Source organism: Amblyomma americanum, chromosome 10, assembly GCF_052857255.1.
Source record: "Amblyomma americanum isolate KBUSLIRL-KWMA chromosome 10, ASM5285725v1, whole genome shotgun sequence".
NCBI lineage: Eukaryota > Metazoa > Arthropoda > Arachnida > Ixodida > Ixodidae > Amblyomma > Amblyomma americanum.
Window position 1 is genome coordinate 29025810 of NC_135506.1, and position 26617 is coordinate 29052426.

Sequence of the window (26617 nt, forward strand, 5' to 3'; positions counted from 1 at the left end):
GCCACCGCGAGTTTTGCACGCTTGTATTTGTGGCAGTACTCCGGCTACAGCGCGAAGAATACTTATTTGAAAGTAACCATAAACATATGGCGAGGACGGGGCTGTGACTTTGTCAGCTATCATTCTCGCGTTTTTCTCGTGAATAAATGCTCTGTGTTTGTCCAGAATATAGCTGTTCGCAACAAGAGCTTGCTTCGATTCAGACCACACTTCTGCTTGCAGCGTCGCTCTGCGGAGAGTTTAATTTTAGTTCGGTGCTGGAGCGTTTAGCCGACGTAGTCTCCACACTAAAGCGGTCAACGAAAATGAAGCTCCACACGCTGTCTGCTTTTGCTTTTTGCCGTGCTTTTGATTCGAGGCATTTGAGTGGTAGCGTGCCACGCTCGTGACAAAGTCCGTGGTTAATTATTAGTGAATTAGGTCGCCTCTCGCGAAGGTCGAGGCGGCGGCTGGGACACGACGATTGGCTGTCGGCCAGGCCTTTTTATTAAAAGCAGCAGAGTGGCGCAAGAGAACGTGCTTGGAGTCTAGACATGCTCCTCATAGCGCTTGACTCACTCGGCGGGTTTCGAAAGTCGTTGGGAAGTGTGGAGAGGTGACATTGTATAAATTCTTGATGGTATAATCACTCCTTCGTTATTGACAATCTGTTGTGACATTGAGTTGTCGGCTCACTCCAGTGTTGTCACAGCGGTCAAACGGGGAAAATTGCAGCGAAATTTTTAATTGAAAGGAAAAGAGCAGCAACCATACAGCGGCATGTACTGCCTCTCGTGGATAAGTTTACTCGAGGGTAGTATGGAGTCACTTCTGAAGTGGATCTTTTTGTGCCACCGGCATTCGTCACCCGAAGCCTGTATGCTTTCGCGCATCTCGGTGCAAGTGAATGAACAAAACAAACATTTTAATTTAGATTTACTGCCTCAGGGCATTAATGGGCGAAGGTGTGATGAAGGGTGCAGTAATGATTAATGAAAAAATTAGCGGTGGTTTAGCTTTGGCAAAACCTGGAGTGACGTGATAACTACAGCTGGCCGAGTGGATCTTGGTCACGTGACCAACCTAGTGATCAGCCACGGCGCTGCGGCGTCGGCAGCTGCTCCGTGCCACGTGACCAACCACGTGACAGCGTGGCGGCACCGCCCCCGCCACGGTGCCGCCACGCTGAAGGCTCGAAATGCTACCGTAGTGTAGCTATCGCTACAAAAAGGTTAGCTGATTTTATGAAGTCCAGTAGTGAGCGATTGTATGGTACCTGCGTCCGGGCAATATTTGAAGCAGGGTTGCTCGGAGTAATAAGACCCGCTACCTTCAGGTGTCGGATCCTTGTAGGCTTGAGAGCTGGGCAGTCCCGAGTAAGTGGTGAATGACGGCTTCGATGTCCTCGCGTTTACATATCGGCAGGGGTGGGCATCTCACCTCAAAAATCTAGACCTCACCTCAGCCTGAAAAAGAATTTGCCGACCTCACTCAACCTCAACATCATCAGTTGAGGTTGAGGTCTCCTTAGGCGCCCTCACCTCACTTTTCCTGGGGCTACTGCTGACCTCACTCAATCTCACCTCAACTTCAAATTGTGAGGTTGAGGTCGGCTGCTCGACCTCAGAAAACTAACGAAAAACAAAGCAAAAGCGATTAAGAAGTTTTTCAGTTAAAAACAATTCTGAGAATCCTGTGAGACAGGAAAGCTAAAATGATGGTGTTATTTAATAAGGTGTCTACAGACACTATTGATGTGCACGCGATAGGAGAAGCTTATAATCTGGGATGAACCCTCAGAGAGTATATGGCCTGCGGACAGAGGTGTCCCATGCGCGGTTACCACCAGTACGTCGGCGAGTACTTTATATGTGTCAATACTTGGCAACCTGCTTCCTGCATACTTGTTCGTATTGGAAGCATCTCGCTCATTCACACACGAACCGGCAATTGACAAACACAGCCCTTCTACACCATCTACCAGAAATTGGGAGGAGGGGGGAGATATCACACGATACTCGTCGATGTACTTTCCAATGCGACGGTTGTGCAGACGCATATCAGTATATTTCGATTTTCTAGCTCTGTCCGGCATAGCGAGAATGCTCTTTTCAGTCCTCTGTATGTTGCTTTCGAAAACACTTAACAAGCTGCGACTGCATGCAGTACACCAACAGAGGCACGTTGTATTTATGTCGGTGTAGAAGCGAGCGGCTTCTTTTATTAATGCGAAAGCATTAGATAGCACACTTTCCAGGTCACATCCGCAAAAAAGTATCCGCAAGAAACGGCGCCATGCGACATCACGAGCCGACGAGTCACGCGACGATGATGATGACGTCAAATAATTAATCAATGCTAATTAATATAATTGGGTAACACTAAGACTAATTGGTACTATTAGTGATGACATCATATGAGTGTGACGTCATACCAGGTCACGTGACGGCGATGTAATGTGCCATCGAACCTGGTAACGTGACGGCGCTATAATATGAGATCACACCTACTCACTTGACAAAGATGTAATTTCTCGTCATACCAGGCCCTCATCCCACCCCCTTCCACCCCATTCCAAGATCCATATGGATCCCACATTAATACACATGCGCATGACGCATTACAGAGTGCCCACAACCCGGCCCACATTAAGAACATTCGGATTGTCCAGCAGGTAAACGCGCCAGTTCTCATGTATATCATACTGCAAATATCATGATGGCGATGATGATGATTCTAACAGTGTATCCTTATGAGCCCAGGGAAGTCTGATATACCGCCACCAAATTAAAAGTTGCCAGAATATTGATTAAATATTGTACATTACCCAGCAACCGAAGACAATTATTGTGCGGGAAAATAGGAATACCTCAAGCTAATAATTAAGGATGAGGATGTTCCTGGGAGGTCAAGACCCTCCCCCGTCTGCGCCACTTCCCTCCAGGTGGCGACGGTAATGGTATCGAAATACTGGGGAATCTCCGATGACTCTGTGAACCCGCGGCATTTTGAAAGAAAGGGCTAGACTACGTCTTCGAACACTGTGCCAACTATTAAAATCACACGGGTCAAAACAACTGACCTAGAATGGGCAGCGTGAACCGTTCTCTCTGTCAAGAGCACCATGGCTCTCCGCTCAAGTTTCCCCACAGCAAAATCTTTTCCCGAGCCCCCCACAAACACCCACCACCCCTCTCCCTACCCCGGGGAAAGAAAACGCCTAAGTACTCATACGCCTCAACAGAATTCTGGGTGCCATTTCGTCAACCAGTCAGAGACAAGCTGCTATTTCAATCACTTGTTTTCCTTCAAAACTGAACTAATCAATGGTACAGAAGCATCCTCGACGTTTTTTTACCCACGGGCACCGCGCGAGCATTCAGCGAAGACGTGAAGATGAACGATGGGTCTCTGCAAAATAGTTCAAGGAAAGATAAAGGGTAGTGCCTGGTCGTCTGCAATGCAGGCCGTCAACCTAACTGATCCCATACGAGAAAAGAAAAAAAGAAGAGAATGATTAGAAACATGCAAACAAAAATGGCATACTAAAAACAGAAGCGAACAACAGTGTGCCCCATTAAACGTTATATTAAAAGGTTTGAAACAGCGACTGAGCAGCACAGCGCGAGCATGTAATCAGTTCCATTCACACATCTTCATTAAAAAAAAAAGGAAAAGGAATCACCTACCACATCATCATGCATTCATTATAGTTTTGAATTTTTTCTCCGCTGCAACACCGCTACGCTGGTGCGTTCGCCTCGTGTTGTGGTATTTCGGCATAATAAGCGAATTTCCGAGAAGGAACAAGGAACAGGAGACCAAAGAGGTTATTCAAAGGATAAAAAAGCGAAATTATATTTGTTTGTGCTTGCATTATGGAACGGGAACATGCATAATTAGTGTGAAATTCGAAAGGGGAAGTCACCGATCAAAAGCTTCGACGGTGTTACAGGCTTTTCTGACATCGTGCATTTTAAATCAAATCAGCAGGTGTCATTGTTGGGAACCACCTGAATCACATTATCTCGCCTGTGCCGACTACTCCAGTTACTGTTAAGTCAGCTTGTAATCTACAGCAGGATCCCCTTTATTCTACTGCAAGGCAAGAGCCATGAGGTCAGCGCCGGCAACGAGCATGAACACGAAGCAGTCTTGCTTGGGGCCATCCGCGCTGCGACGAATTTATGGCGTGCTTGTTGGACTGAACTTATTTGTTTGCGGCATCAAACAAAGCTACCGCGGGTCAACGTTAGTTACGTGCTTTGCGCGCTCCCGGGAGTTTGAGCCGACCGGCAGGCAGCCGGGTGCTACGCCAGCGGGGCAAGGGGGAGGGAGAGTGGCGTGCTGTGACAGTAACACTCCTTCCGGGAAGACCAGAGGGGTGCGTCTTCCTCGGACTGAACAGACATTACGGCGCAGCACCGGAAGCTAAGAGGGAACTGTGGCATCCGGTTGTCCAAACAGGGGAAACCGAACAGCAAGCGTCATCACTGCATGAGCATTGCGGCGGTGCCCTGCAACTCAGCTTCGGAAGCGGCACTCGTCGGAGTAAGACGTGGCAACTGCAAAAAGCCTCGACCTCAAATCTTCGACCTCACCGAATGACGACCTCACACAACCTCAAACCCACGCTTGAGGTTGAGGTCTGATTTGCTGACCTCACAAAATTTCGAGCCGTCGCCGACCTCACCTCAAACTCAAGTCACAACGTGAGGTTGAGGCCATTTGGAGGTTGAGGTCGACCTCATGAGGTTGCCCACCTCTGCATATCGGACACCCATGCCGAGGAAAGAAAGATGTGAGAGCAGCCCCGACCCGGATCCTCCGAAGCGCAACCTCCTCTGCACGGGTAAGACAGCGGGGGAGGATTACCGCACACGGAGGGATAACAGCATGTGTGCGGCACCGGAGGTGTTCCTTTCTTGATAAAAGAATCTTTTACCTTCAATCTTTATGTCGACCCAAGTTTTTTCTCTCTCTAACAGCATGGAAACATTACAATTTTACTTTTTTGTTTTGGTTAAACGTTATCATGTTTTAATTGTGTTTTTATAACATTCCTGTAGGTTTTCTAATTAAGCGTTTGAATAACATGCCACCGCTAGAAACATATTTTACTTCCGTTTTTGTTTTATTATGGATAAAGTACTAATAATAACATTAAACATTTTTTTTTTACAAGTGTGCCGTGAAGCATAAGTTGAGAAAAGGAGAAGGAATGCAGGAGATAGAAAGTTAAAAGGAGGAATGAAGACCCGTTGCGCTGAGGTAGCCGCAGAGGTTGCCAATGAAATGATTTCATAGTCCACTTCAACAGGCTCCTACTCGAATCCTGGCACATCCGAACTACCCCGAACAATATCAGTCGCACTTTTAAGAGAAACATTTAATTCAAGACCATATATTCAGCATTCTCTGAAATGGTAGAGCAACCCTAAGCGAGTATGCAGGCCCGCTAGGTGTGAAGGTACTCGACGCTTTGCAAAGATCAGCAACAAGGGCTACACCTGAGCTCCACAGAACCGCAAAACATTAATCTGTACATCCACGCAATACTAAACGTCTTACAAACGTCTCTAAACGACCACAAATGGATATACGTTTTTCGCTATACCGAAACGTCTCACAAACGTCTGTAGCAAGCAGTTTCCTCCGAAACTTATTTAAAATGTCCGAATAAAGTTCACGTTAAGAAGGAGACGTCTTTGCGTTTTGTCATTTGGCATAAATATAACGTCCCTTTGGTTCAAATTTGCCGCCGTTCAGAAATGATGCCGCAGAATCACAGCAAACGTTTCTGATCTCCATGCACTTATTCCAGCCATAGAATAAAAGACAAGCACGACACAAATCATTGAATGGTTCAACGCCAACCCGCTGTTTGTACTTGACTCTTCGAGGAGTATGCGGACCTCTGCAAGGACCTCCAAGTTTTCACTCTAACTTTGAGAACGCGATCTATTCTACGCAATCTGAAATCCTGTTACGGACCAGATCGAGACCAGCCATCTCACCATTCGTACGACCGCACTTAGCTAGCATAAAAACGACGTCCGCAAGTTCCCAAGAGAGCGCAGTCCTGTAGCCAAACACTCCGAAGACTCAGACCACAGCATCAACTTCAGCGAAACCAGTGTTTTCTGAACCGAAACAAATTACCAGGAAAAGGCTTGTACTCGAATTCTGGCATATCCTAACTATACCCCCAACATCCTCAACCGCACAAAAGGAAACCTGCCTGCAGTATATGCACACGGACTTCGCTCTGCAACCCAAAGAAAAGTCGCCATTCAGCGCCTCCCCACAGTCCGACAACGTGACTCACAGCCTTAACCTCCTTCCGCAGTTACGCTAGCTACTGCCCCCAGTCACCCCTGAAGAATAAGCCGAGCCGGCTCCGAAACGTTGGATTTCAAATTAAAGTTTTTGGTTGGAGATGCGTACAGTCAAACCCAAGCAGACAGGCAAATCTGTCAAAATGTTCAATTTTCAGTACAACCTCAGATTGTGACACCACAGTCGAGAACGTGAGAAGTACACTCTAGACACAAATACTCCTACATAGGAGTAAAAAGAGAGAAAGTTGTCCTCTAGCGCACCTCTAACTATAACTTTAACCATAACTTTCTGTTCATCACGCAAAGGCGAGTCATCCTGCACATTTTTCTTGAATATCACGGCCGAATGTCTGCGCCCAATACCTGGCAAGCTCTCAATTACGTTATGAAGAGAGCGTGGCAGGGAGCCTCGACCATTGTGACACCGACGATCGCAGTCTGTTAGTTGCTCCACTTCCGATGAGGGCAGATAAGTTCGCCAAAATGAACAGCTTCGGTATACTGCTATGCCTGCCTGCTGTCACTACATCCGCGACCAAAACTATCGGCAACAGGCTTGATATCTGCAGGCATCATAAACGGTAGATCCTTACAGGCAAGGAAGGGAACTGGCATTAGGAACCAAACCAGAAAAAAATCAGTACGAAAATTCTAAGTGCATGGCATGATATTAAAAAAATTCGCACACATCCGTCCGATGAAAGAATTTACCGCGGATTGCTTGGAAAGCTCTTCGGATGAGGAGGCTGATGAGATCAAAGATAGCATTCAGTCCGGCGGAAATTGCGTTGCTGACACGTGACTGGAGTGACACGTCCTCATCAGCCTCTGTCAGCTCTTCAGTGCTCGGTGGCTGTTCTTTACCTACATAAAAGAACAAAGATAAGTGCCATTACTTTATTTCGTTCGATATAGGCACTTAAGTCATGAGCCATCAGCCCATAACTTCAGTTGCAGTAGAAGGGGGGGGAGCAAGAATCCCAAGTTCCGGATAAGAAACCGCAAAAATGAATATCGTACACGTAATTTGTTCGGTCACTTGAGCGGTGAGGAAAAATTACTGTTCTTGAACGAGGAACCCCGAATAAATCTTTATAACTGAACTCTTCAAACTGCCGCTAGGATATCCTTTCGGGGTTCCAAAACTTGACGGGCCACGTCGCTGGTAAGCAACCCTAATAATAATAATTGGTTTTTTGGGGAAAGGAAATGGCGCAGTATCTGTCTCATATATCGTTGGACACCTGAACCGCGCCGTAAGGGAAGGGATAAGGGAGGGAGTGAAAGAGGAAAGGAAGAAGAAGGTGGATACAGGTGGTTGACGTGGAGAAGGTGGAAGAAGAAGGATACACAAATACCCCATTCGGTCTCTAGCAACGATCGGAATTAGGCACGTATATGTTGTTTTTGTTCTTAGGGGCTATTTATAATAAAATAACAATGAAAAAAAGATGTTGCTAGCCGCGGCATCTGCAATCAGAACCTGAAACACCTGAGCTGCAACTAGCGGGAATAAAAGGACAGGAGTGGGGAAGAAAGGTAGGAACGATAGTCAGAAAGGATAGGGGTAGGGGGTAATATACACTATGCACAAATAAATAATATGGAAATAAATGCGGGGTGCTGCGCCACGCATGATAGGAGTACTCGGTGCAGTTTGCGTTCACAGCTGTAATGCGAACCTGAAGCACCAGTGTTCGTTACACCAAATATGCAGCCAGATACGATATCCGCAACTGCAGAGCCAGCAAAGCCGCGAACACACATTTAATTTTATTTTGCAGAAAATCCATTCCATTCCAGTGCTGACAAATGGAGGCAGGCTGGACAAGGTTGGCACAGTTTATTTTGCAACCGTATTCGCAGCATAAAACCTAAGTTAACGGTGAAAACTTTCTACAGCTTATAGCTCATCAAGATGCCCCGAACGCTAAGTCTTTTTCCATTTAGTGTGCGTGTGAGGGGACAAACTGAGTACGCGAAGTCCGCACACTTCGAGGCTGCAATCAATTGCTCAGATTGTAGAACGACAAAAGCGGTGAAAACTTCCCCTGCTTATCTCGTATTAACTCGGTGTAAGTCGAGGGTGACCCATAAGGGTGCAAGGTCGCTCCATAACGGGGGGGGGGGGGGGGGGGGGGAGGTCAAAGTTCACGGTACTGCCCGTTCATATGTCTGCTGGGTAGCGCTGGAATATATGGCACCAAACTTGTGCCTCCCTTCTCCATATTTATTAGACAGGCCACTGCCCCCCCCCCACCCCCCTCGCGTACGCCTGTGGTGTGAGCACTCACTCGCCGAAGCGCGGTGGCCTAGTCGTATCACTATCCACCTAGTCTGCAGGAGGTACGGAGTTCGAACCCCAGTGCCGCCGGGTACCCACTGGTCTCAGATAGCTAAAAGCTTTCCCCTGGCCTGGTGCTTGGCTCCACCGCGGTGAACTGCCTTAAAAATGCGTCTCTGTCCCATAGCGCTCTGTTTGGTCAAAGTGCCCTTGCACATTAAATATTTTCATCATCACTGGCCAGAAAAAGTGTGAAATAAATTTTAAAAATATTTGGAAGCTACTGGAAGTCTGGCTTGTTTTTAATGGTTATCACGCGGTTTCAATAGTGTCCTCTGAACTTTAAATGCGTCCTTGCTTGCACGGCTGTAGCTTCATCAGCTTTGGTTAACTACAGGGTTCACAATATCCAAGTGCTAAGTCAGTGGAGTTGGGACACACTCAGTTCATTACCCGTTGCATAAAATTGTCCGAATATTACAGCCGGCGATTAATACCACAATGTTTATGGTGTCCAGCAAAACAAGGGGTGACATACCGCAAGATACCTCGGAGGACTTGGGCTTCTTGGCCGCCTTGCGCCTGGAGCAACTGCAAGAGACCGATAAGAGCAGCAGCTTACAGCTGTGGTCTCGCTAACACCGGTCTATGCTATACTGCAGAAACGCGTAAATTGCTTTGAGATGCCGAACACATCGAAGATCGCTGGCGGCAATGGCAACAACATACACAATGTGCGCTAATAAAGTATACTACACACTTTCACTCTGGGTGCTTGTAAAATTGTGTTTTCCTATAATTATACAGGGATAATTTATAATTTCACACTTGGTGCTGTTAATGCCTGGGAGACGATAGACACTGAAAGCCTAGAATGTAGACTTTCACCGCATTCCATGTACTAAAAGCTCTAGTTAGGCAGTTTTAATAAAAATGTATATCTAACAACTTTTTGGTGCGTCGTAAAGGACAGCGAAAGCATCCATGTACTAAAAGCTCTAGTTAGGCAGTTTTAATAAAAATGTATATCTAACAACTTTTTGGTGCGTCGTAAAGGACAGCGAAAGAATTCTTTACACGATTCTTTATATGCCTCGTTATTTTTATTTTTTAACTGAAAGAACGCTTGACTTGAGACCCAAAGCAATTCAAATAGGCGGTATTTTGTGCGCTTTGCTTTTTGGAGTTAAATGAAAGGTTATAGACAGCTTGGTTCTTGCTCGTGGTGGAACAAATAGGGGAACATTTCACCATCATTGTCATCATCATCACCGTGACTACACCCACTGCAGGGCGAATGCCTCTCCCATATGTCTCTCAAATTAGCCTTGTCCTTTGCCAGCTGCGCCCACCCTTTGCCTGCGAACTTCTTTATCTCGTCCGCCCACCGAACCTTCTGCCGCCCCCTGCTACGCTTACTTTCTCTTGGAATCCACTCCGTTGCCTTTAAGGACCAGCGGTTACCTTGCCTTCGCATCACATGCCCTGCCGAAGCCCATTTCTTCCTCTTGATTTCTACTAGGATGTCATTAACACGCGTTTGTTCCCTCACCCACTCTGTCCGCTTCCGGTCTCTTAACGTTACACCTACCATTTTTCTTTCCATGGCTCGCTGCGTTGTCCTTAACCTAAGCCGAACCCTTTTCGTAAGCCTCCACGTTCGCCTTAAGTATATGACCCCACAGCGTTAACGTTCATTTACTACATCATTTCTTAATGAGTACCTTTCTAATTACGCGCACTCATTAGCATACATCAGTAGGCATACCAGACACCGTGATATACCACAAGACACACTGACAATGAACGCGGACAGAACGAAGGCTCTTACTGCCCAATGGTCTCGGGTTTGATTCCAAACTATTTCCCGCAATTTTCTTTTCAGTGTAATTAATTTACTTTACACACTTATATCATTTAAGTCAATTTCACGTCATAGGGAAAATTTAGCTCGTTTTAATTTTTCATCCCACACCTCAACATCTGACGCTATAACCCTCCCGACAATCCTGAATTATAGTGTGACAATGCGCGAAGCTTTTCCCCCAACGCCAGCTCTAATTTTATCGCCCTGATAATGAACGCTGAGAGAACGAAGGCTGTACATCAAATGCGAGGGCCTTGAGCTGAATTCGCAACTGGCATTTCATTAAAAAAAACGGAGTACGCGCTAAAATCGGGCGCAAAACTTTCAGGCGTGCGATAAGCTACACACTATATCCTCTGAAGAAAGAAATGTACGCTCAATCAAAAATGTGGGGCGAACACACACAGGGTCACACAACAACCTGGGCTACTTGGCACACGAGCGTATACAGAAGGACTTACACAAAGCCCCCCCCCCCCCCCTCCATCTCGTAAATCACTTCTCCTAAAGGTTAATAAACGCTCACGCAAATAAGCGAGTGTTCCATGCAAAAAGTTGCCTGGGGCTTTGAGAATCCTGCTTTAAAAAAAGTGGATTCACTGATAACTACGCATTTTTACGTCACAACGAGCTTTTCCTGTTTCACTTTTAACGTCGTAATTTCTTTGGACTTTTTTTTTCGACGTGATCACTTTCTTGCACACAAACTCACAATTTGTTTTGTTTTTGTGTTCTGCAGCACGCTTTTCGTTTATTTTGAGCTTATGTATTATACGCAAGCCATTTTCTTGCTAGCAAGTCGGTGCGAATACACTATTAGCTTAACTGTCGCTGACAAGTTGCGATTGTTCCCACATGTTCCCAAGAACCCCCAAGAAACGTAAGTTCAAGTGTCCGTCTTCTTTCGTGCTGCCAATTTTTATTTTCCCGCGTTGTTTCGCATAAGGTAGTCCTAAGCGCTGCCGCAGGCTGGAGAGATAAAGGCTACACTAAAGTGACGTCATTACACGTCACGATTTACTCGCACTCCCAAGTTTGTCAGAGCTCTGCTCGCATATTGCGGTTCACAACTGCAACCTGCCGCGAGGTTCAGCAGCCTTCATGCGCGTGTGCGCTCAGGGGGACAAGCGCTTTGCAGCGATTCCATTTATGCAAGTTCTATGGAGAGTTTGTGAACAAATTGCACAATGCTCACTTACCAGCCACCCGGTGTCGCACCCCCGCGGCTCTTATTTGGGGCTAGCCTGTCCCCGGAAAAGCGCCCGCGATGGAGACGTCAGAGTAGACACCTGCGAGCGGCGCAGCTGAAAAGATCCCTTCTTGTTAGCTCATATCTGAGCGCGCACAGTGGTTGGTGTGTTTCGGTGACGAACTGCATGAAAATACTGAACAGCTGGCCGTACGTGCTCCCCAGAGCAGGATTGCTAATTGTGTCGCTGATTTTTTTCCTCCATAAAAACGCTAAGGCGCCCGTGTGCTGTGCGATGTCAGTGCACGTTAAATATCCCCAGGTGGTCGAAATTATTCCGGAGTCCACCTCCACTACTGGCACCTCTTTCTCCCGTTCTTCTTTCACTCCCTCCTTTATCCTTCCCTTACGGCGCGGTTCAGGTGTCCAGCGATATATGAGACAGATACTGGCGCCATTTCCTTTCCCTCAAAACCAATTATTATTATAATTGAAAGTAGGGTTTTTGAGGAAAGGCATGGCGCTGCGTAGCGGCGGAACACCTGTTGGCTCGGTGCTACTAGTGGCGCATGCGCAGTAGTAACTAGGGAGCGAGAGAGAGAGAAACGCGGCAGCGGCGAAAGGTCAGGCTACTGAGTCGGTGGCGGCCACCTGCGCCGTGCGTGACGTCACTCGTCCTCCGACATACGCCGGCTCGCGCGAAGCACAGTGTTGACTAGCGTAGTAAAGCTTTTAATAATAATAATAATTGGTTTTGTGGGAAAGGAAATGGCGCAGTATCTGTCTCATATATCGTTGGACACCTGAACCGCGCCGTAAGGGAAGGGATAAAGGAGGGACGTGAACGAAGAAAGGAATAGGTGCCGTAGTGGAGGGCTCCGGAATAATTTCGACCACCTGTGGATCATTAACGTGCACTGACATCGCACAGCACGCAGGCGCCTTAGCGTTTTCCTACATAAAAACGCTGCCGCCGCGGTCGGGTTCGAACCCCGGGAACTCCGGATCAGTAGTCGAGCGCCCTAACCACTGAGCCACCGCGGCGGGGCAAAAGCTTTTCGCCTCAATACAATTTCTACAACCTTGAAATTGCAATACCCATCCGCCAGGAGGCGCCTCACTGACGAAATCGCATAAACGGATAGATGACTAGAAAAATTCACTTTGAAGCACGTTAGTGGGGACACCGCAGAGCTATAGAGTGGCTAGAGTTTGCGTTTTTCTGCTCTTAGATTCCGTGGTTCTGTCAAATTACAGGACTATTTCCTTGCTTGAGAATAACAGCAAAGAAAGTGAGTAGGCGCAAAAATATGCAAAGCTACTCCGAAATTCTTCTCGAAAGCACGCGTCCCTCTTAGTGAATACTTACTGTGCGGCGGACCTTCTTGTAGTAATCTCGATGGCGTTTGAGGAATGCCTTAAAATCACTAAGAGGCGGAATGGCCGCGGAGTGTTTAGAAGACGGCAAGTAAGGCGCCGATCGTCTAGGGCTCAGAGGTGTCTTCCTAGGTCGTCCCCTCTGGGATCCTGCAAGGTTAAAATGTACCACAAAAAGTGCAGTGAGCGCAGCGACGTTGTTACTGTAAGGACTTTTACGATCCGCGATGCGCCGCACAGACGACAAAGGACCAATACAAGGAGGACCTGAACCACTACTAACTGTCGTTTTGTGCCGAAATGTGCACGTTCAGGCCCGTACATTCTTAATGTGAACACTAAGTGAACGTCTGCGCTCCGCAGACTGCCAGAAAAGCCGTAGATTGAAGCAATGTGGCGCAGTGCGCAGAGGGATTTCGAGGAGGTGCTTCGCATCGTCTGCTGTAGCGCTCGAGAGTGCACTCGCCTCAGCGCTTGAGCAGAGGGCGCAGACGACAGCAAGTGTCCCATATATGCCCCTCTACACCTGCGCCTGTTTGCTTCGTTATGTGGCCGCAGCCGTTGCACTGGCGCGCCGGAGCGCGCTCGCGTGTTCACGCTAAGACAATGCACGAGGCTGCAGGCGCGTGAACCTATCGGCACTTAAGTCAAAGAGGCGTTGACTAAGAGCATAAGAACAAAAAATAAATAATTATAAAACTATCAAAACGAGACGAAATATCGCACGTGCAAACACTTCATCGATCAAGATAGGACAAGTCTATTGGCGCCTGTTCATGACACGACAAAAAACACCTTGAGCAGGTTCAGGTTGCTTACTGATAGTAAGCCACTAGAGATGGTGAAAATCGCAGTAACCTATCGAGCAAAAAATGTCGAAGCTTTCGCGTGAACGTCAAGACGTGTTCACGCGTTCCATGTTCCTAGTGCTGGCTTGCTTCCCCTCTCGACCCTACGGAGAGAATTTCAAGCCATGAAGAAAAGGCGTTGGGGGCAATGAAAGGACCACTTAAACCGCGAAGAAAAGTTCGGGGAACCTGAAAGAGCTTCAAGCCATGAAGAAAAGAGTGACCGAGCTCCCCCCCCGGAATCCTCCCATTCCGGAACCCGCTTCCGACGCGTACGCGAGCGCCCGTGCGCTGACACCGATATCTAGCACGGTCAGATATCGGCTACTCGCCGAGGCTCGCTGGCATCTCCTGCAGTGCGCATGCGCAGACTGGTTTCGGCGTACGCCAAGAGCACCGACACTGAGCGCGTACGCCCAGGAAGGGCCCTTGGAGTTGGCGCTTTAGCGTTTCGCCTCCATCGAAACGCAGCCGCCGCGGTCGGGTTCGAACTCGGGAACTCCGGATCAGCAGCCGAGAGCCCTAACCACCGACCAACAGCGGCGGGTTACACGACTGTACACGACAGGCGTTTGACTAGAACGTGATGTTAAAGTCGCCGCAACGAATACACATAGCTCGTATGCTGCAAAGAGCGGAGAAAAGCGTTTCCTATCCTAGTGTTCAGAAGAACAAGTGGCACGGGTATTTTCACGAACCTGGAGTGGAGACGCCGGCGTCGCCATGACGACGGCTATGGAGGCGGCCCCCCCTCACCTCGTGCCGCCCCGCATTTTCCTGCTGAGCTTCGCTGTCGTGGTCCTCATGCAGGTTAGATCCAGAGCCTGAAATCAAGCCCCGCAGGCTACTCATTGCAGCGGACAGTCGAGAAAGAGCCTGGAAGGAAGAACGCGTACGCCTGTGCACGTTAAAAGAATTTCACGCGGTTAGAACGGCGGCTCGTGCGGCGGTGATAGTGGTGATGATGATAGCGGGAGATTTGTTTAAGCGTCTACCAAAATTACGACGGTCCCATTGAAGGCATTCCTACGTGTGTCGTATTGCTTTTTCTGGCGATAATTCTTTTGACTTCATTATCAGCTGTCTGCGCTTGTGCCAGCCAACGATGATAAATAAAAGGCAAGGCCAGACGCCGTATCAAAGACGTGGCTGACTAAAGGCAAAGTAAGGAAGAAAAAAAGCGTCGAAATAGTCGTTACAAAGTAACGGCTGGCTTCTCTTTCTCGTGTTTAATTATTTTTCCAGTTTTACTTTATTCTCGAGCTTATATGCGTAAAATCCTGCAGTGCATCTATGTCTCTACTATAATTTGGCACTGATCGCCAAGCACTGACCAATTCCCTCTCGTGGTATGTATCATGTAAGAAGAGGACACGAAAAACTACAATAACAAATCGTTATTAAAGCGAAAGCTTTACTACGCCAGCCAGCGAGCCATTTCGGCTCGTCGCGCACGTAAGCCGTATGCCGTGGCCAACGAACGACCTTGAGCCGCTGTTGCCTAGCAACACCGCAGCCGCGCTCAACAGATGGCGCCGCCGTCGACACCGCTGCCTGCCTTCGCCGCTCGCTCCACCAGATGTGCTCCGCTGGGGTAGAGGGAGACGAGGTGTCGCTTCGCGAAGTATATATATATATATATATATATATATATATATATATATATATATATATATATATATATATATATATATATATATATATATATATATATATATATATATATATATATATGCGCTTCGCCTCAGTGTATTGTAGTCGTTATGGAGAGTACGAAAGAGACGAAACAACGACAGAACGAAGCGAGGAAGAGAATAATAATAATAATTGGTTTTGGGGGAAAGGAAATGGCGCAGTATCTGTCTCATATATCGTTGGACACCTGAACCACGCCGTAAGAGAAGGGATAAGAGAGGGAGTGAAAGAAGAAAGGAAGAGAGAGGTGCCGTAGTGGAGGGCTCCGGAATAATTTCGACCACCTGGGGATCTTTAACGTGCACTGACAACGCACAGCACACGGGCGCCTTAGCGTTTTTCCTCCATAAAAACGCAGCCGCCGCGGTCGGGTTCGAACCCGGGAACTCCGGATCAGTAGTCGAGCGCCCTAACCACTGAGCCACCGCGGCGGGGCTGAGAAAAAAACGCGATAAGAGAGGCCAGAAGAACGCGCCGCACGACTCGAGAAGCGTCGTAACGAAGATGCGGCTAGAAGTCGTGCCACGTCCCGGAGTGACTCTTCAACTGCGGAAGAGACCGGTTTGAGTTCACGAGAGCGTCGGAATGAGACGCTGCGTAGACGACGTGCCGAGGAAACGAAGGTCTCGCAACTCAACTAGGGTTAACCAGAGCTAAACCACAGCCAACTTTTTTGTTTTTGTTATGATTTCATTGGTCTAAAGGAAAGACATCAGAGAGAGAAAAATAACTTTATTTGACCAAGGAATTCCTGGAGCGCAGGCCCCTGGGTCCCCACATGACCCTACTGCACTGCGCGTTCATGAGATTATGGAGCCCTGGAGCAGTGTCGTACAAGAGGTGAGAAAGGCTCCCCCTTCTACCGCCACAGCCTTTGCGGGTGAAGACGCAATCCAGAGCCCCAGCGAAGCTCCGCATCAGTCGGGACCGGTCAACCACGAGCTGTTTGGAACGCCTCCCACGACTAGAAGACATGTCGTGGTGATGATTCTGGTCGGACTGACAGGTTTAGGTGGTGTGAATGTTCAGTGCAGTGTGAGTGTTGAGGCGCAGCAAATATCTCACATCTCGGCGAACACCCGAACCAAGATTTTTTTCTCCACAACTTCTTGATCAAGAATTTTGCTGTTTCTTATTTGCCGAAGGTAACTGTGAAAAAGGTAAATGAGCGTGTTTTGTGACTGCCTCATACAAAGCATCAGTTTCATTGTAGTTCTGCATAAGACAGAGCCAGCGTGTTCTCCTCCAAGTGCAGCAAGTTGGCTTTGTTGCAGAAACGCAAGTGATGCGGCAAAGCCGCCTTGTAAAACAAAGATGAGAGGTAAGGAAGAAACGGGACTGTAGAGACAGTTATAATACAGTAGGGACTGTAGAGACAGAGACAGGTACAGTTCCAAGAGTAAAATATTATAGGCATATTTCAAGCATGGTCTTAAATGGAGAGCATCCTGATGTAACCACATCGTCGTAATTTTCGACATATATGAGAGCCCAAGTCCCACATCTCCATCCGTCCCCAACTGTCTTGTACCTTCCATTTCAATATTAAGGAGATTGATTGATTGATTGATTGATTGATTGATTGATTTCGGACACAGATTGGAAACATCTGCGCTGAGCTGCAGTGGTTTGCAGCGAGTTTCTAGGCGTAAAACATCGAAGACTGATGTATGGGACGATACTGTAACATTTCACAGCCTTCCTGATTGGACGGCACTAGGAATGAGTACACGTATAATATGTGACCAAACATATAGTTTTACTCTTATAAAAGCTTCGGAAGACAATATGCCGCCTTCCAAAATGTCTGTCAAATGCCTCGACGGTGTTTCCTTGAGGCGGCCACCTTCTCCGATACTTCGACGGTGAGACCGTGTAAAGTCTCCGTTTCGTTCTCGGCTGCGCCTGAAAAAAAAGGCAGAGAAAATAAAAACTATAACCATCTGCTAAAGGGGCTGATATGAGCTGGACACCCGGTGCAGATGCGTGAACCTAACGCTGAAGCGACAGGAAGTGCTGTTTCGGATTGAATGAGGCACGCGTTTCACATTTACCGCAGCTCAAAGAAGTGTAGTGAATCGGCATCGCAGAATATTATTCACTACACATAAATAACAGCGCGACAGACGGGGCAATATGGCAGAGACACAAACACGAGCGCTTACTATCAACTGAAAGAAAATTTTATTGCACTGGCGCAATTTATACTCCAGGGTCACGCCCACAGCATAAAAGCATAAAAACTTTAATACCAAGCAGCAATATTCTCCGCGTTCTTAGCAATTGCGTCAGTGCAATAAAATTTTCTTTCAGTTGGTAACATAACGATGCTGTATGGACGATGCATACTACCTAATATTGAAAAATTCCAAGCTCGAATCAGCCATATTTTCGGCCACCAAAAGAGTATAGGGAGGTTAATAAACCGTCTACTTTGTCGCGGCAAAGCCTAGACTGACCGTCAATCAAAATCTCCAACGTCATGCAATGCAGTGTAGTCAAAAATAGGCGTATGTCATTTATTTCTTGAATTCTTGGTTCGACATCCAATTCGACATACAAGTGGTTGCCCCCGGCTGTCCATATTACGTCTCTTTCCTTACACAGGCACAGGCCACATAATAAAAACAAAATCATAGAATCGCGTAATTCTACGCTACATTTGCAATTCAGTAGCATTAGCACCTGTTTATGCCCTTGACCAGAAGTGACGTCACGTTTTGTCGGGTGACGTCACTTCCCTCTAGCCATTGGGAATGCTCCCTCTTGGTGACGTCATTTTCCTTCAGCCAATGGGAATGCCTAGGTCAACTGACGTCACTTCCTCGAGCCAATAAGCGAATTCAGCTTCCGATGACGTATTCTTTTCCCCGATGTGGATTATAATGCGATCGCAGTAATATGCTTTCCATTCTCTTCTTGCGACGACATCAACGTAAAACTCTGTCCAATATCCCACGTTGCCAGTGCTGCAGACCGTTAGGGACTGACCTGTGGTTGTTGCTACCATGGCGGTTGCTTTCCGCCTATAGCCGTTGACGTCACTGGGCCTTCCAGGGAGCATACCGACTATAAACAGGAAACAAATTTCAAGTCATTTCATTTTGCTGGTCCCTCATATAAAAGTGCACAGTTCGAATTTCATTACATTTTTTCAGGCACGGCGGCTCAAAATTAACAGGCATTCTGGTTTGTTGATGATGGCCAACAAAAAACAGTTCTTTGTGCCGTGCTACAGTTGAGGCTCTCTGCAGTCTTCATTAAATGCCATCGCAGAAGATGAACGCGACACACCCGCTTTTCAATACCGTGTTCGAAATGAGCACGTGAAAGTCGTAGCCTCGATGCTACTAGCATGTTTTTAGTCATTTCAAGCGGCGGCTCCTAATAACTGTCATATTTTTAAGAAAACGAAAACAGCGGAATGTTCTGCCTTGATACTACTCCGCTGATTGTTATGCGTTAGAGGAAAAATAGTCTTTCTGCACGACATCGCGCGACCCATTCACACTGTTTGTCAGAAACAAAGACACGTTTCAGAATTCCCTAAGGGATGTAAGCTTTGCCAATACTTGTAACACAGGGTATGTTTGCGCTCACTATAATAATAATAATAATAATAATAATAATAATAATAATAATAATAATAATAATAATAATAATAATAATAATAATAATAATAATAATAATTGGTTTTGGGGGGAAAGGAAATGGCGCAGTATCTGTGTCATATATCGTTGGACACCTGAACCGCGCCGTAGGGGAAGGGAGTTTGCGCTCACCCGAGCTGAAGATCAGCACACATAGGCATAGGACGATGAGAACCAGCGCAGAAACAACGAACACATACGGCAGGGACGGCAACCGCACAGCGCTGTGCTCTTTCGTCGCTCTGCAATGAAAAGAAGCGCACGGGGTGAAACAAAATTCACAGGGACACCTAATTCCATCACGCAATTCAAGATAAACGAACAGGAGATAAATGCTAAACGAAGAACGCACAGGTTGTACCGGTTCGCGTCCCTGGCAGGGATGCGGTCTCCCTGAGACCCGGTGCCCATTGGTCCTCGACTTCCTTCCTGGCCCGAACCTCGGCTGCCATGGGCCCGCCGCCCGAACTCGTGTCCCGCGGCCTCGGACAACGATGCGCGGTGGGTGTCGAGGGACCGCCCCGTACCGCCACGGAAAGGGGGCTGGCGCGGGATCTTCGGAAAGCCTCCGAAGCTGTCGATGGAGTACGCCCCCTTGCGACGCCACTGGCTTCCCTCGCTTGTCGGCGGAGTGGCGGAATCCGCAACCCTGGGCATGGTGTTCGCTTCCACCTGAACAGCCACGTCGGCAACCTCCGGGCGCACCGGTGAAGGCAGTGGCTGAACCCAAGGCAAGCCGCGGTTCAGGGTCGGAGGCTCGCGGCCCGTTGCGAAGTCTGCTAGATCGACGGTAGTGCCCACGGTCCTAAAAATGTTAGTACACGCCGGGTAGCAGTAAGTGAAGCCACGTTTCTGTGTTTCAAGACATAGCGCGGAAAACGTCAAAGGCGTGATCTTTTTACCACGCGTCTCTGCAAGCTGCATTCGCATCTACAGCTGCAGCAAGTGCTAAGCCTTTCCGCAGCTGCGTCAGTGAATCATTCATAATGTCTGACACCAGGGAGTCTTATGGTAGACTCCGAATTTTGCGCTGTTTAATCAGGCGGAATCAATGTCTGCTCCAGCAATCAATAACATGGAGACACGGGGCCTTGCAGGCGAAAAGCACTGGAAGCTGCAATGCCAGGGCGGGAAGCTCTTGAAGTGCAGATACCAACACCCTGGCGCTGCTGAGAGGTGTGGGAGAGGATATAAGACAAACGGGTAGAAAAAAAAACGGGAACAAGCACACTTCATCCATGTACCTTAAATGCAACACATTTCAATACAATTTTTTTTCGTAAACTTTTATGGGGCAACGACATCTGCGGAAGTAACCCTGGCACAAGGTTACTTCTTCTAATTAAGACAGGGCCAAAGACCCATTTCTTAAGCATTTCAGTCTAAAGAAGCCGAGAATCAGGCAGGGAAAAGCTTGTGCGCATTTTATCACCGGTGGGCACCCGGCAACACTCGGGAACGAACCCCGCGCCTCCCGCATGAGAGGAGGATGATCAAAGTCTAAGCCACCGCTCCGGTACATTTCAACACAATGTAACACATTTCATCTATGTACCTTAAGTGCGGTAATTGGATGAAATGAGATACATTTTATTGAAATGTGTTGCCAACTCTCTCGGCCCTCTGTCCGAATGAAAGTGGCTAACTAATAATAATAATAATAATTGGTTTTTGGGGGGGAAAGGAAATGGCGCAGTATCTGTCTCATATATCGTTGGACACCTGAACCACGCCGTAAGGGAAGGGACAAAGGAGGGAGTGAAAGAAGAAAGGAAGAAAGAGGTGCCGTAGTGCAGGGCTCCGAAATAATTTCGACCACCTGGGGATCTTTAACGTGCACTGACATCGCACAGCACACGGGCGCCTTAGCGTTTTTCCTCCATAAAAACGCAGCCGCCGCTGAGTTCGGTTTATAGTGAACTAGTTCTAGTTCACTATAGTTCGGTTGCTTATGGCGGCTTTCCACTACTCGTAGCATGCCTCACTTGGCTGCTGGAACTGCAGCGGCCGAAGTCGCCCGTGGAGTCCACGGAGTGATCACCTCTCGACAGCCACGACAGTAGCGCGGTGGCGCGGACCGACGAGACAGCCCTTGCGGTGCCGTCGGCTGCGGCGGGTGCCTGCTGCGGGCTTGAGGGAGTATGGCTGTGCGGGTGGCCCGGTGAGGCACGGGGCACGCCGAGCGACGCCGTCCAGGGGGCTGCGGCGGACCTCGTGGCATCGACGGCAGTCGCGCTCGGTTTGGACTGTACTGACTTCCAGCAGGCACGAGTGGACGCTGTGAGCAGCACAGCGGCATGTCAGCAGCACAGCGACCTAAGTTCTAAGTGCTGGAGGCATAGGGTAAATACCGAAGCCTCTACAAAAAAAAATTGCAGTGCGCTCGGATACTGATCCCGAGTTCCCGGGTTCGAACCCGACCGCGGCGGCTGCGTTTTTATGGAGGCAAAACGTTAAGCGCCCCGCCGCGGTGGCTCAGTGGTTAGGGCGCTCGACTACTGATCCGGAGTTCCCGTGTTCGAACCCGACCGCAGCGGCTGCGTTTTTATGGAGGACAATCGCTAAGGCGCCCGTGTGCTGTGCGATGTCAGTGCACGTTAAAGATCCCCTGGTGGTCGAAATTATTCCGGAGCCATCCACTACGGCACCTCTCTTTTCCTTTCTTCTTTCACTCCCTCCTTTAGCCTTCCCTTAGGGCGCGGTTCAGGCGTCCAACGATATATGAGACAGATACTGCGCCATTTCCTTTCCCTCCAAAAACCAATTATTATTAAAACGTTAAGCGCTCGTTGAAGATCCCCAGGTAGTCGTAATTATTCCGGAGCCCTCCACTACGGCACCTCTTTCTTCCTTTCTTCTTTCATTCCATCCTTTACCCTTCCCTTACAGCGCGGTTCAGGTGTCCAACGATATATGAGACAGATACTGCGCCATTTCCTTTCCCTCCAAAAACCAATTATTATTAAAACGTTAAGCGCTCGTTGAAGATCCCCAGGTGGTCGAAATTATTCCGGAGCAATCCACTACGGCACCTCTTTCTTTCTTCTTTCACTCCCTCCTTTATCCCTTACCTTACGGCGCGGTTCAGGTGTCCAACGTTATATGAGACAGATACTGCGCCATTTCCTTTCTCCCAAAACCTGTTATTATTATTACTTAACCTGGCTAACCCTGGAATTCAGCGAAAAGCAAGCACGCTTCCTGAGCGTCTGAGGATCGTCTGCAGAAGCTCAGCTACACGCTCGCGTCAGCCGTCCGTTCTATATATACCCACACGACCACGTGGCTGTGACGTGGTATCACATGGTCTTATGACACCCCCATCGGATGTCATCACGTGGCTTCAAATCACCCCATCAGATGTTCTTAAGGCCAAGGTCAACCCAAAGGTCACCCAATGTCAAAGGTCGGCGGTCAACTCAACATCAGAGGTTAAAAGTCAGAAGTCAAACGTCAACTAAAGGTCATGAGCGAAGGGTTCAACCAATAACTGTACCACATATGGTCACACACGGCTCAACGTGGTTGGGCTAAAGGTCGTTCAAGGTCATTCTCCGGCCTACGCGGCGACTGCTTTGCCTAGCGTAGTGAAGCTTTTCGCTTCAAAACTCGATGACCTTCTGACTCTTCCGGGACGAAAAACGACGACATTTGTGCCACAGTGCCGAAGACAGTATCCACACCGAACCTAAAATAGATCACACAGCTAAAAAGTGTACAGTCTTGCTCAAAAGTCTTAAGGCCACATCGTTCAGCTGCAGCGAAATGAACGCACCTAGAATGCTCCGTGTAGCGGATCATTCAAAATACAAGTCAAGCAGGAAGCTTCCCTACCGCAAGAAAGCTTCTGCTAGCATTTCAAGGTCATTCGGTCTTTGATAGTGCCGTAATGGCTCTGTTATGTGGCTGAAGCGAAAAGCCTTTGGCCTTATGACTTTTATCCAAGACTGTACAGTCGGGAGAGCGTACGTTAGATTCTCTGCCTGCTTATAATTTATGGAACTGAGCTCAGATGATTCACATGAGAACAGATGGCCCATTACCACGAGAGCCCACCCGTGCACACAGTGATCGATTATAGATGGGGCCTACCTTCATCAGTTTATCTTTAACCATAAGGTGAACGCGGGAACCTAGCAACAAAGCGCGACAGTGATATAGGAGCTAGTAGGCCCGAAGAAGGCCTTTAATAATAATAATAATAATAATAATAATAATAATAATAATAATAATAATAATAATAATAATAATAATAGTTGGACTTTGGGGAAAAGAAGTGGCGCAGTATCTATCTCATATATCGTTGGATACCTGAACCGCGCCGTAAGGGAAGGGATAAAGGAGGGAGTGAAAGAAGAAAGTGAGAAAGAGGTGCCGTAGTGGAGGGCTCCGGAATTATTTCGACCACCTAGGGATCTTTAACGTGCGCTGACGTCGCACAGCACACGGGCGCCTTAGCGTTTTGCCTCCATACGCTTCCTTTCCTTAATAATTTCATTTTCCTTCCCTTACGGCGCGGTCCGGGTTGTCCACCGAAATATGTGACAGGCGTCCCTCTCCTTGCGCTGCCGTCGCCCGCTACCTGTTGGGGCAGTGACGTACATTGCGAGGAGGAGGAGGGATTTTTCGCTCACGGCCAACGCCGACGACACCGGCTTTTCTGCGACTGTCGCGTTAAAGAGAGAGAGAGAGAGAGAGAATGGCTGGTCTACCTGGCCATGGACTCAATCCAATTGAAGGTTTCTTATACAACAGAAGCGTTGCAATGAAGTACCGCTCTTCGGCATCCCGGTGCATGTGGAATTATTAGAAAAGAAATTGGTCAATCGTAAGTGAGTCAAGACGGGACATTTGGTATGGCACGCGTGGGCCATTTATGTATTTACTTTGCATCAGCTATGCTTCAGGCGAACACTATAACCCCTTGCCTTTGCTTGAAAGGAAGTTGTTCGCCAGCACAGAGGTCGTCTGTTTAATTAACCCTTAATTGTGCCTCATACCTCGGGTCAAAATGGACGAATCTGCTTTCGAAATTACCCTGAAAAATACGATGCCGAGCAGGCCCTTGACCCTCTTCTTGGTCAACGGAGTGCCGCGAGTGGGTAGGGCTTCCTCGGGCTCCTGCGCATCTTTCTTGGGCTCCTCCACATCTTTCTTGGTTTCCTCCGCATCTTTCTTGGGCTCCTCCGCATCTTTCTTGGCTCCATCGCTGCCCTTATCATGATCGTCTGCGAATGCCAACAAAAGGAAATTCATCAAGTGATCAAATATAAATGAACACAGAAGAGATCAGAGCTTCCGTTATGCTATGTGGAAAAACTCCCGATAGGGCTTATATTTGAAAGCTCAGCTCCATTTCTGCTAAAAAAAACCTCTGAGGTTGGTCACTCTCCCTCCATCTAAGTAAGGCACTCTGATTACGTACCCGAATATGCTTAACAAGGAGTTGCAGGGAGCTATTATAGTTGCTGACCGTCAAGCTGGTGGACAGTAATTCCGATTTGTTAAGGGCAGGCACCGATCAGTTTGAGCCATTACCTTCATTCCGAGTTAGGCGACTACGATTGAGCATGTCTGAGAAGCAGATAACGCAATCCACTACCAGCGTTAGCACCCTGAGTTTACCTTGGGAATTTAGTGCTAGATAGCTGCTTTCACTTCTTGGTTTAAGCAACTGGTATTCTACCTCAATTACATTGACTTGCACCTACTAACTCTCTATCATCGGCAGTTTCGTTCCATTGGCAATGTCCTTTCTTTTCAATGAGTTCTTCTCCCAAGCGCTTGCGTACGAAGAAAAGTTAGGTGCATTGCACATTTTGCCAACGAAAAAGCTGAGGATTTTCGGGTCAAAAGGGAACCGTTGAAAATTGAGGGTGTTTCCTCGACCCCGCTTTGAAACTCCAGATATATCTTAAGTGAACTGTGACAAAAGTGTTAGGAATGGTGGGTTGGCATCTCGGATTGGATTAACTTGAGTTCGCACTGTGGGCAGCACTTTCCTGGACACTGCCGGTCTTGTGGAAAGAAGTAAAATGGAAAATGTACGCCACTTTTCAAGCATGCAAAATATCATAGGCCGAGCAAGGGACAAAAAGGCACGTGAAATCATTGAAGCCTTGCACATCGTAAGTTGTGGGTCTGAAAAGTGCGTTAGTGAGACATCGATGCACCTCTACAGGAAAGAGCTTCACTATCTTGACCTGATAAGATGATTTAGTTGGAAGTAGTGTTTGTCGCGCATGCGTTTTGCAGTTGAATTGGAAAAGGGCATCGCTACAATAAATCAGTTGTTAGTTCTGCGCTCGTCGTCTCCACTTCTCTTCTGTGTCCTGACCCCTGCGTAGTTTTTTTTTTTTTTTACAATCATGTCGTACCAAAAAGCCCCTCATCGTTCATTCCTGGGATTTGTTCTCAAAGCAGCGCAGACGCTACGAGGGACGCTGAAGTGAAGTGCTGTGGAATAAATATTGGCCACCAAGGAGTCCTTAAAGTACGCTGCATCTCACAGCGCGTGGGCGTGTATGTGTTTCACATTCACCGAAAGGAAGCTGCGCATGCTATGGCCGGGATGTTATCCATGATCATGGGCTGTGGCAAGAAGGAGGAGCAGGAAAGCAGGGAGGTTGGCCACTGCAGCTCCCTTGGATGTCCCATGGACGTTCTGGACGTCGATAGGACGTCTAAGAGAGTTTCAGTGCCCATAGGGAGGGAGGTTAACCGGAAAAAGAAGCCGGTTGGCTACCATACAAGGGAAAAGGGATGAGGGGATATAACGATGAGGGAGAACAGAGAGTAGCAGGAAACATGAAGTCAGTGTGCGAAATCAGCAAGCATTCGGTAAAATCACAGCCTATCGCGCAGGCCTGAAGTCCTCAAGAAGCGGAGCACTGCCTGAGAGGCATTCACGTCCGACGATCACCGTGGCCAGTGGCCGAGAATCTTCATTTCCGTCAGCGGGCGTGGATCTAGACGCTCCAGCGCAGGGCAGAGAGACTGCCTATCGGCACTGTGTGCAGGGCATTCACAAGGTTGTAGCCTATAGTCTCTGCGCGCACCTGCAGTTGCACGTGAAGAGCATATCGATTACAAATGGGCAATGATTGACGAAAGCTACATCAAGCCAAGGACGACACACCAAAGTTGCTTCCAGTCGTGATAGGCGGGGTGGAAGCCGAAGCTTATGGTCATGCTCCAGGGATTTGTAATACGCGCTCAAAAATTGGCCCGAATTGCACGCGGCAAGAGTAATCTTGCGCTAAGCCTGCCCGCTGCGTCTGCTCTAGTTTTAACTCGGTGGTCAGCCTTTTGCTTACCTCGCTTCTCATCCATTTCTTGAGTCTGCCGTCAAGGACGCAAGTCGCGGTAGTCGTCGTGGAGCCAACAG

The 26617-nt window shown here is 48.0% G+C and overlaps 1 protein-coding gene across 1 annotated transcript; it reads right to left on the reverse strand.

Annotated features, from left to right (window-relative positions):
* Positions 1-17390: 17390 nt before the first annotated feature.
* LOC144108111 (uncharacterized) lies at positions 17391-26617 on the reverse strand. The gene is made up of 6 exons (XM_077641392.1): positions 26547-26617; positions 24268-24458; positions 21216-21508; positions 19583-20035; positions 19363-19472; positions 17391-17485 (listed from the first exon to the last, which is right to left on the reverse strand). Exons 1-6 carry the CDS (start codon positions 26560-26562, stop codon positions 17391-17393), a joined length of 1158 nt encoding a protein of 385 aa, XP_077497518.1. The 5' UTR covers positions 26563-26617.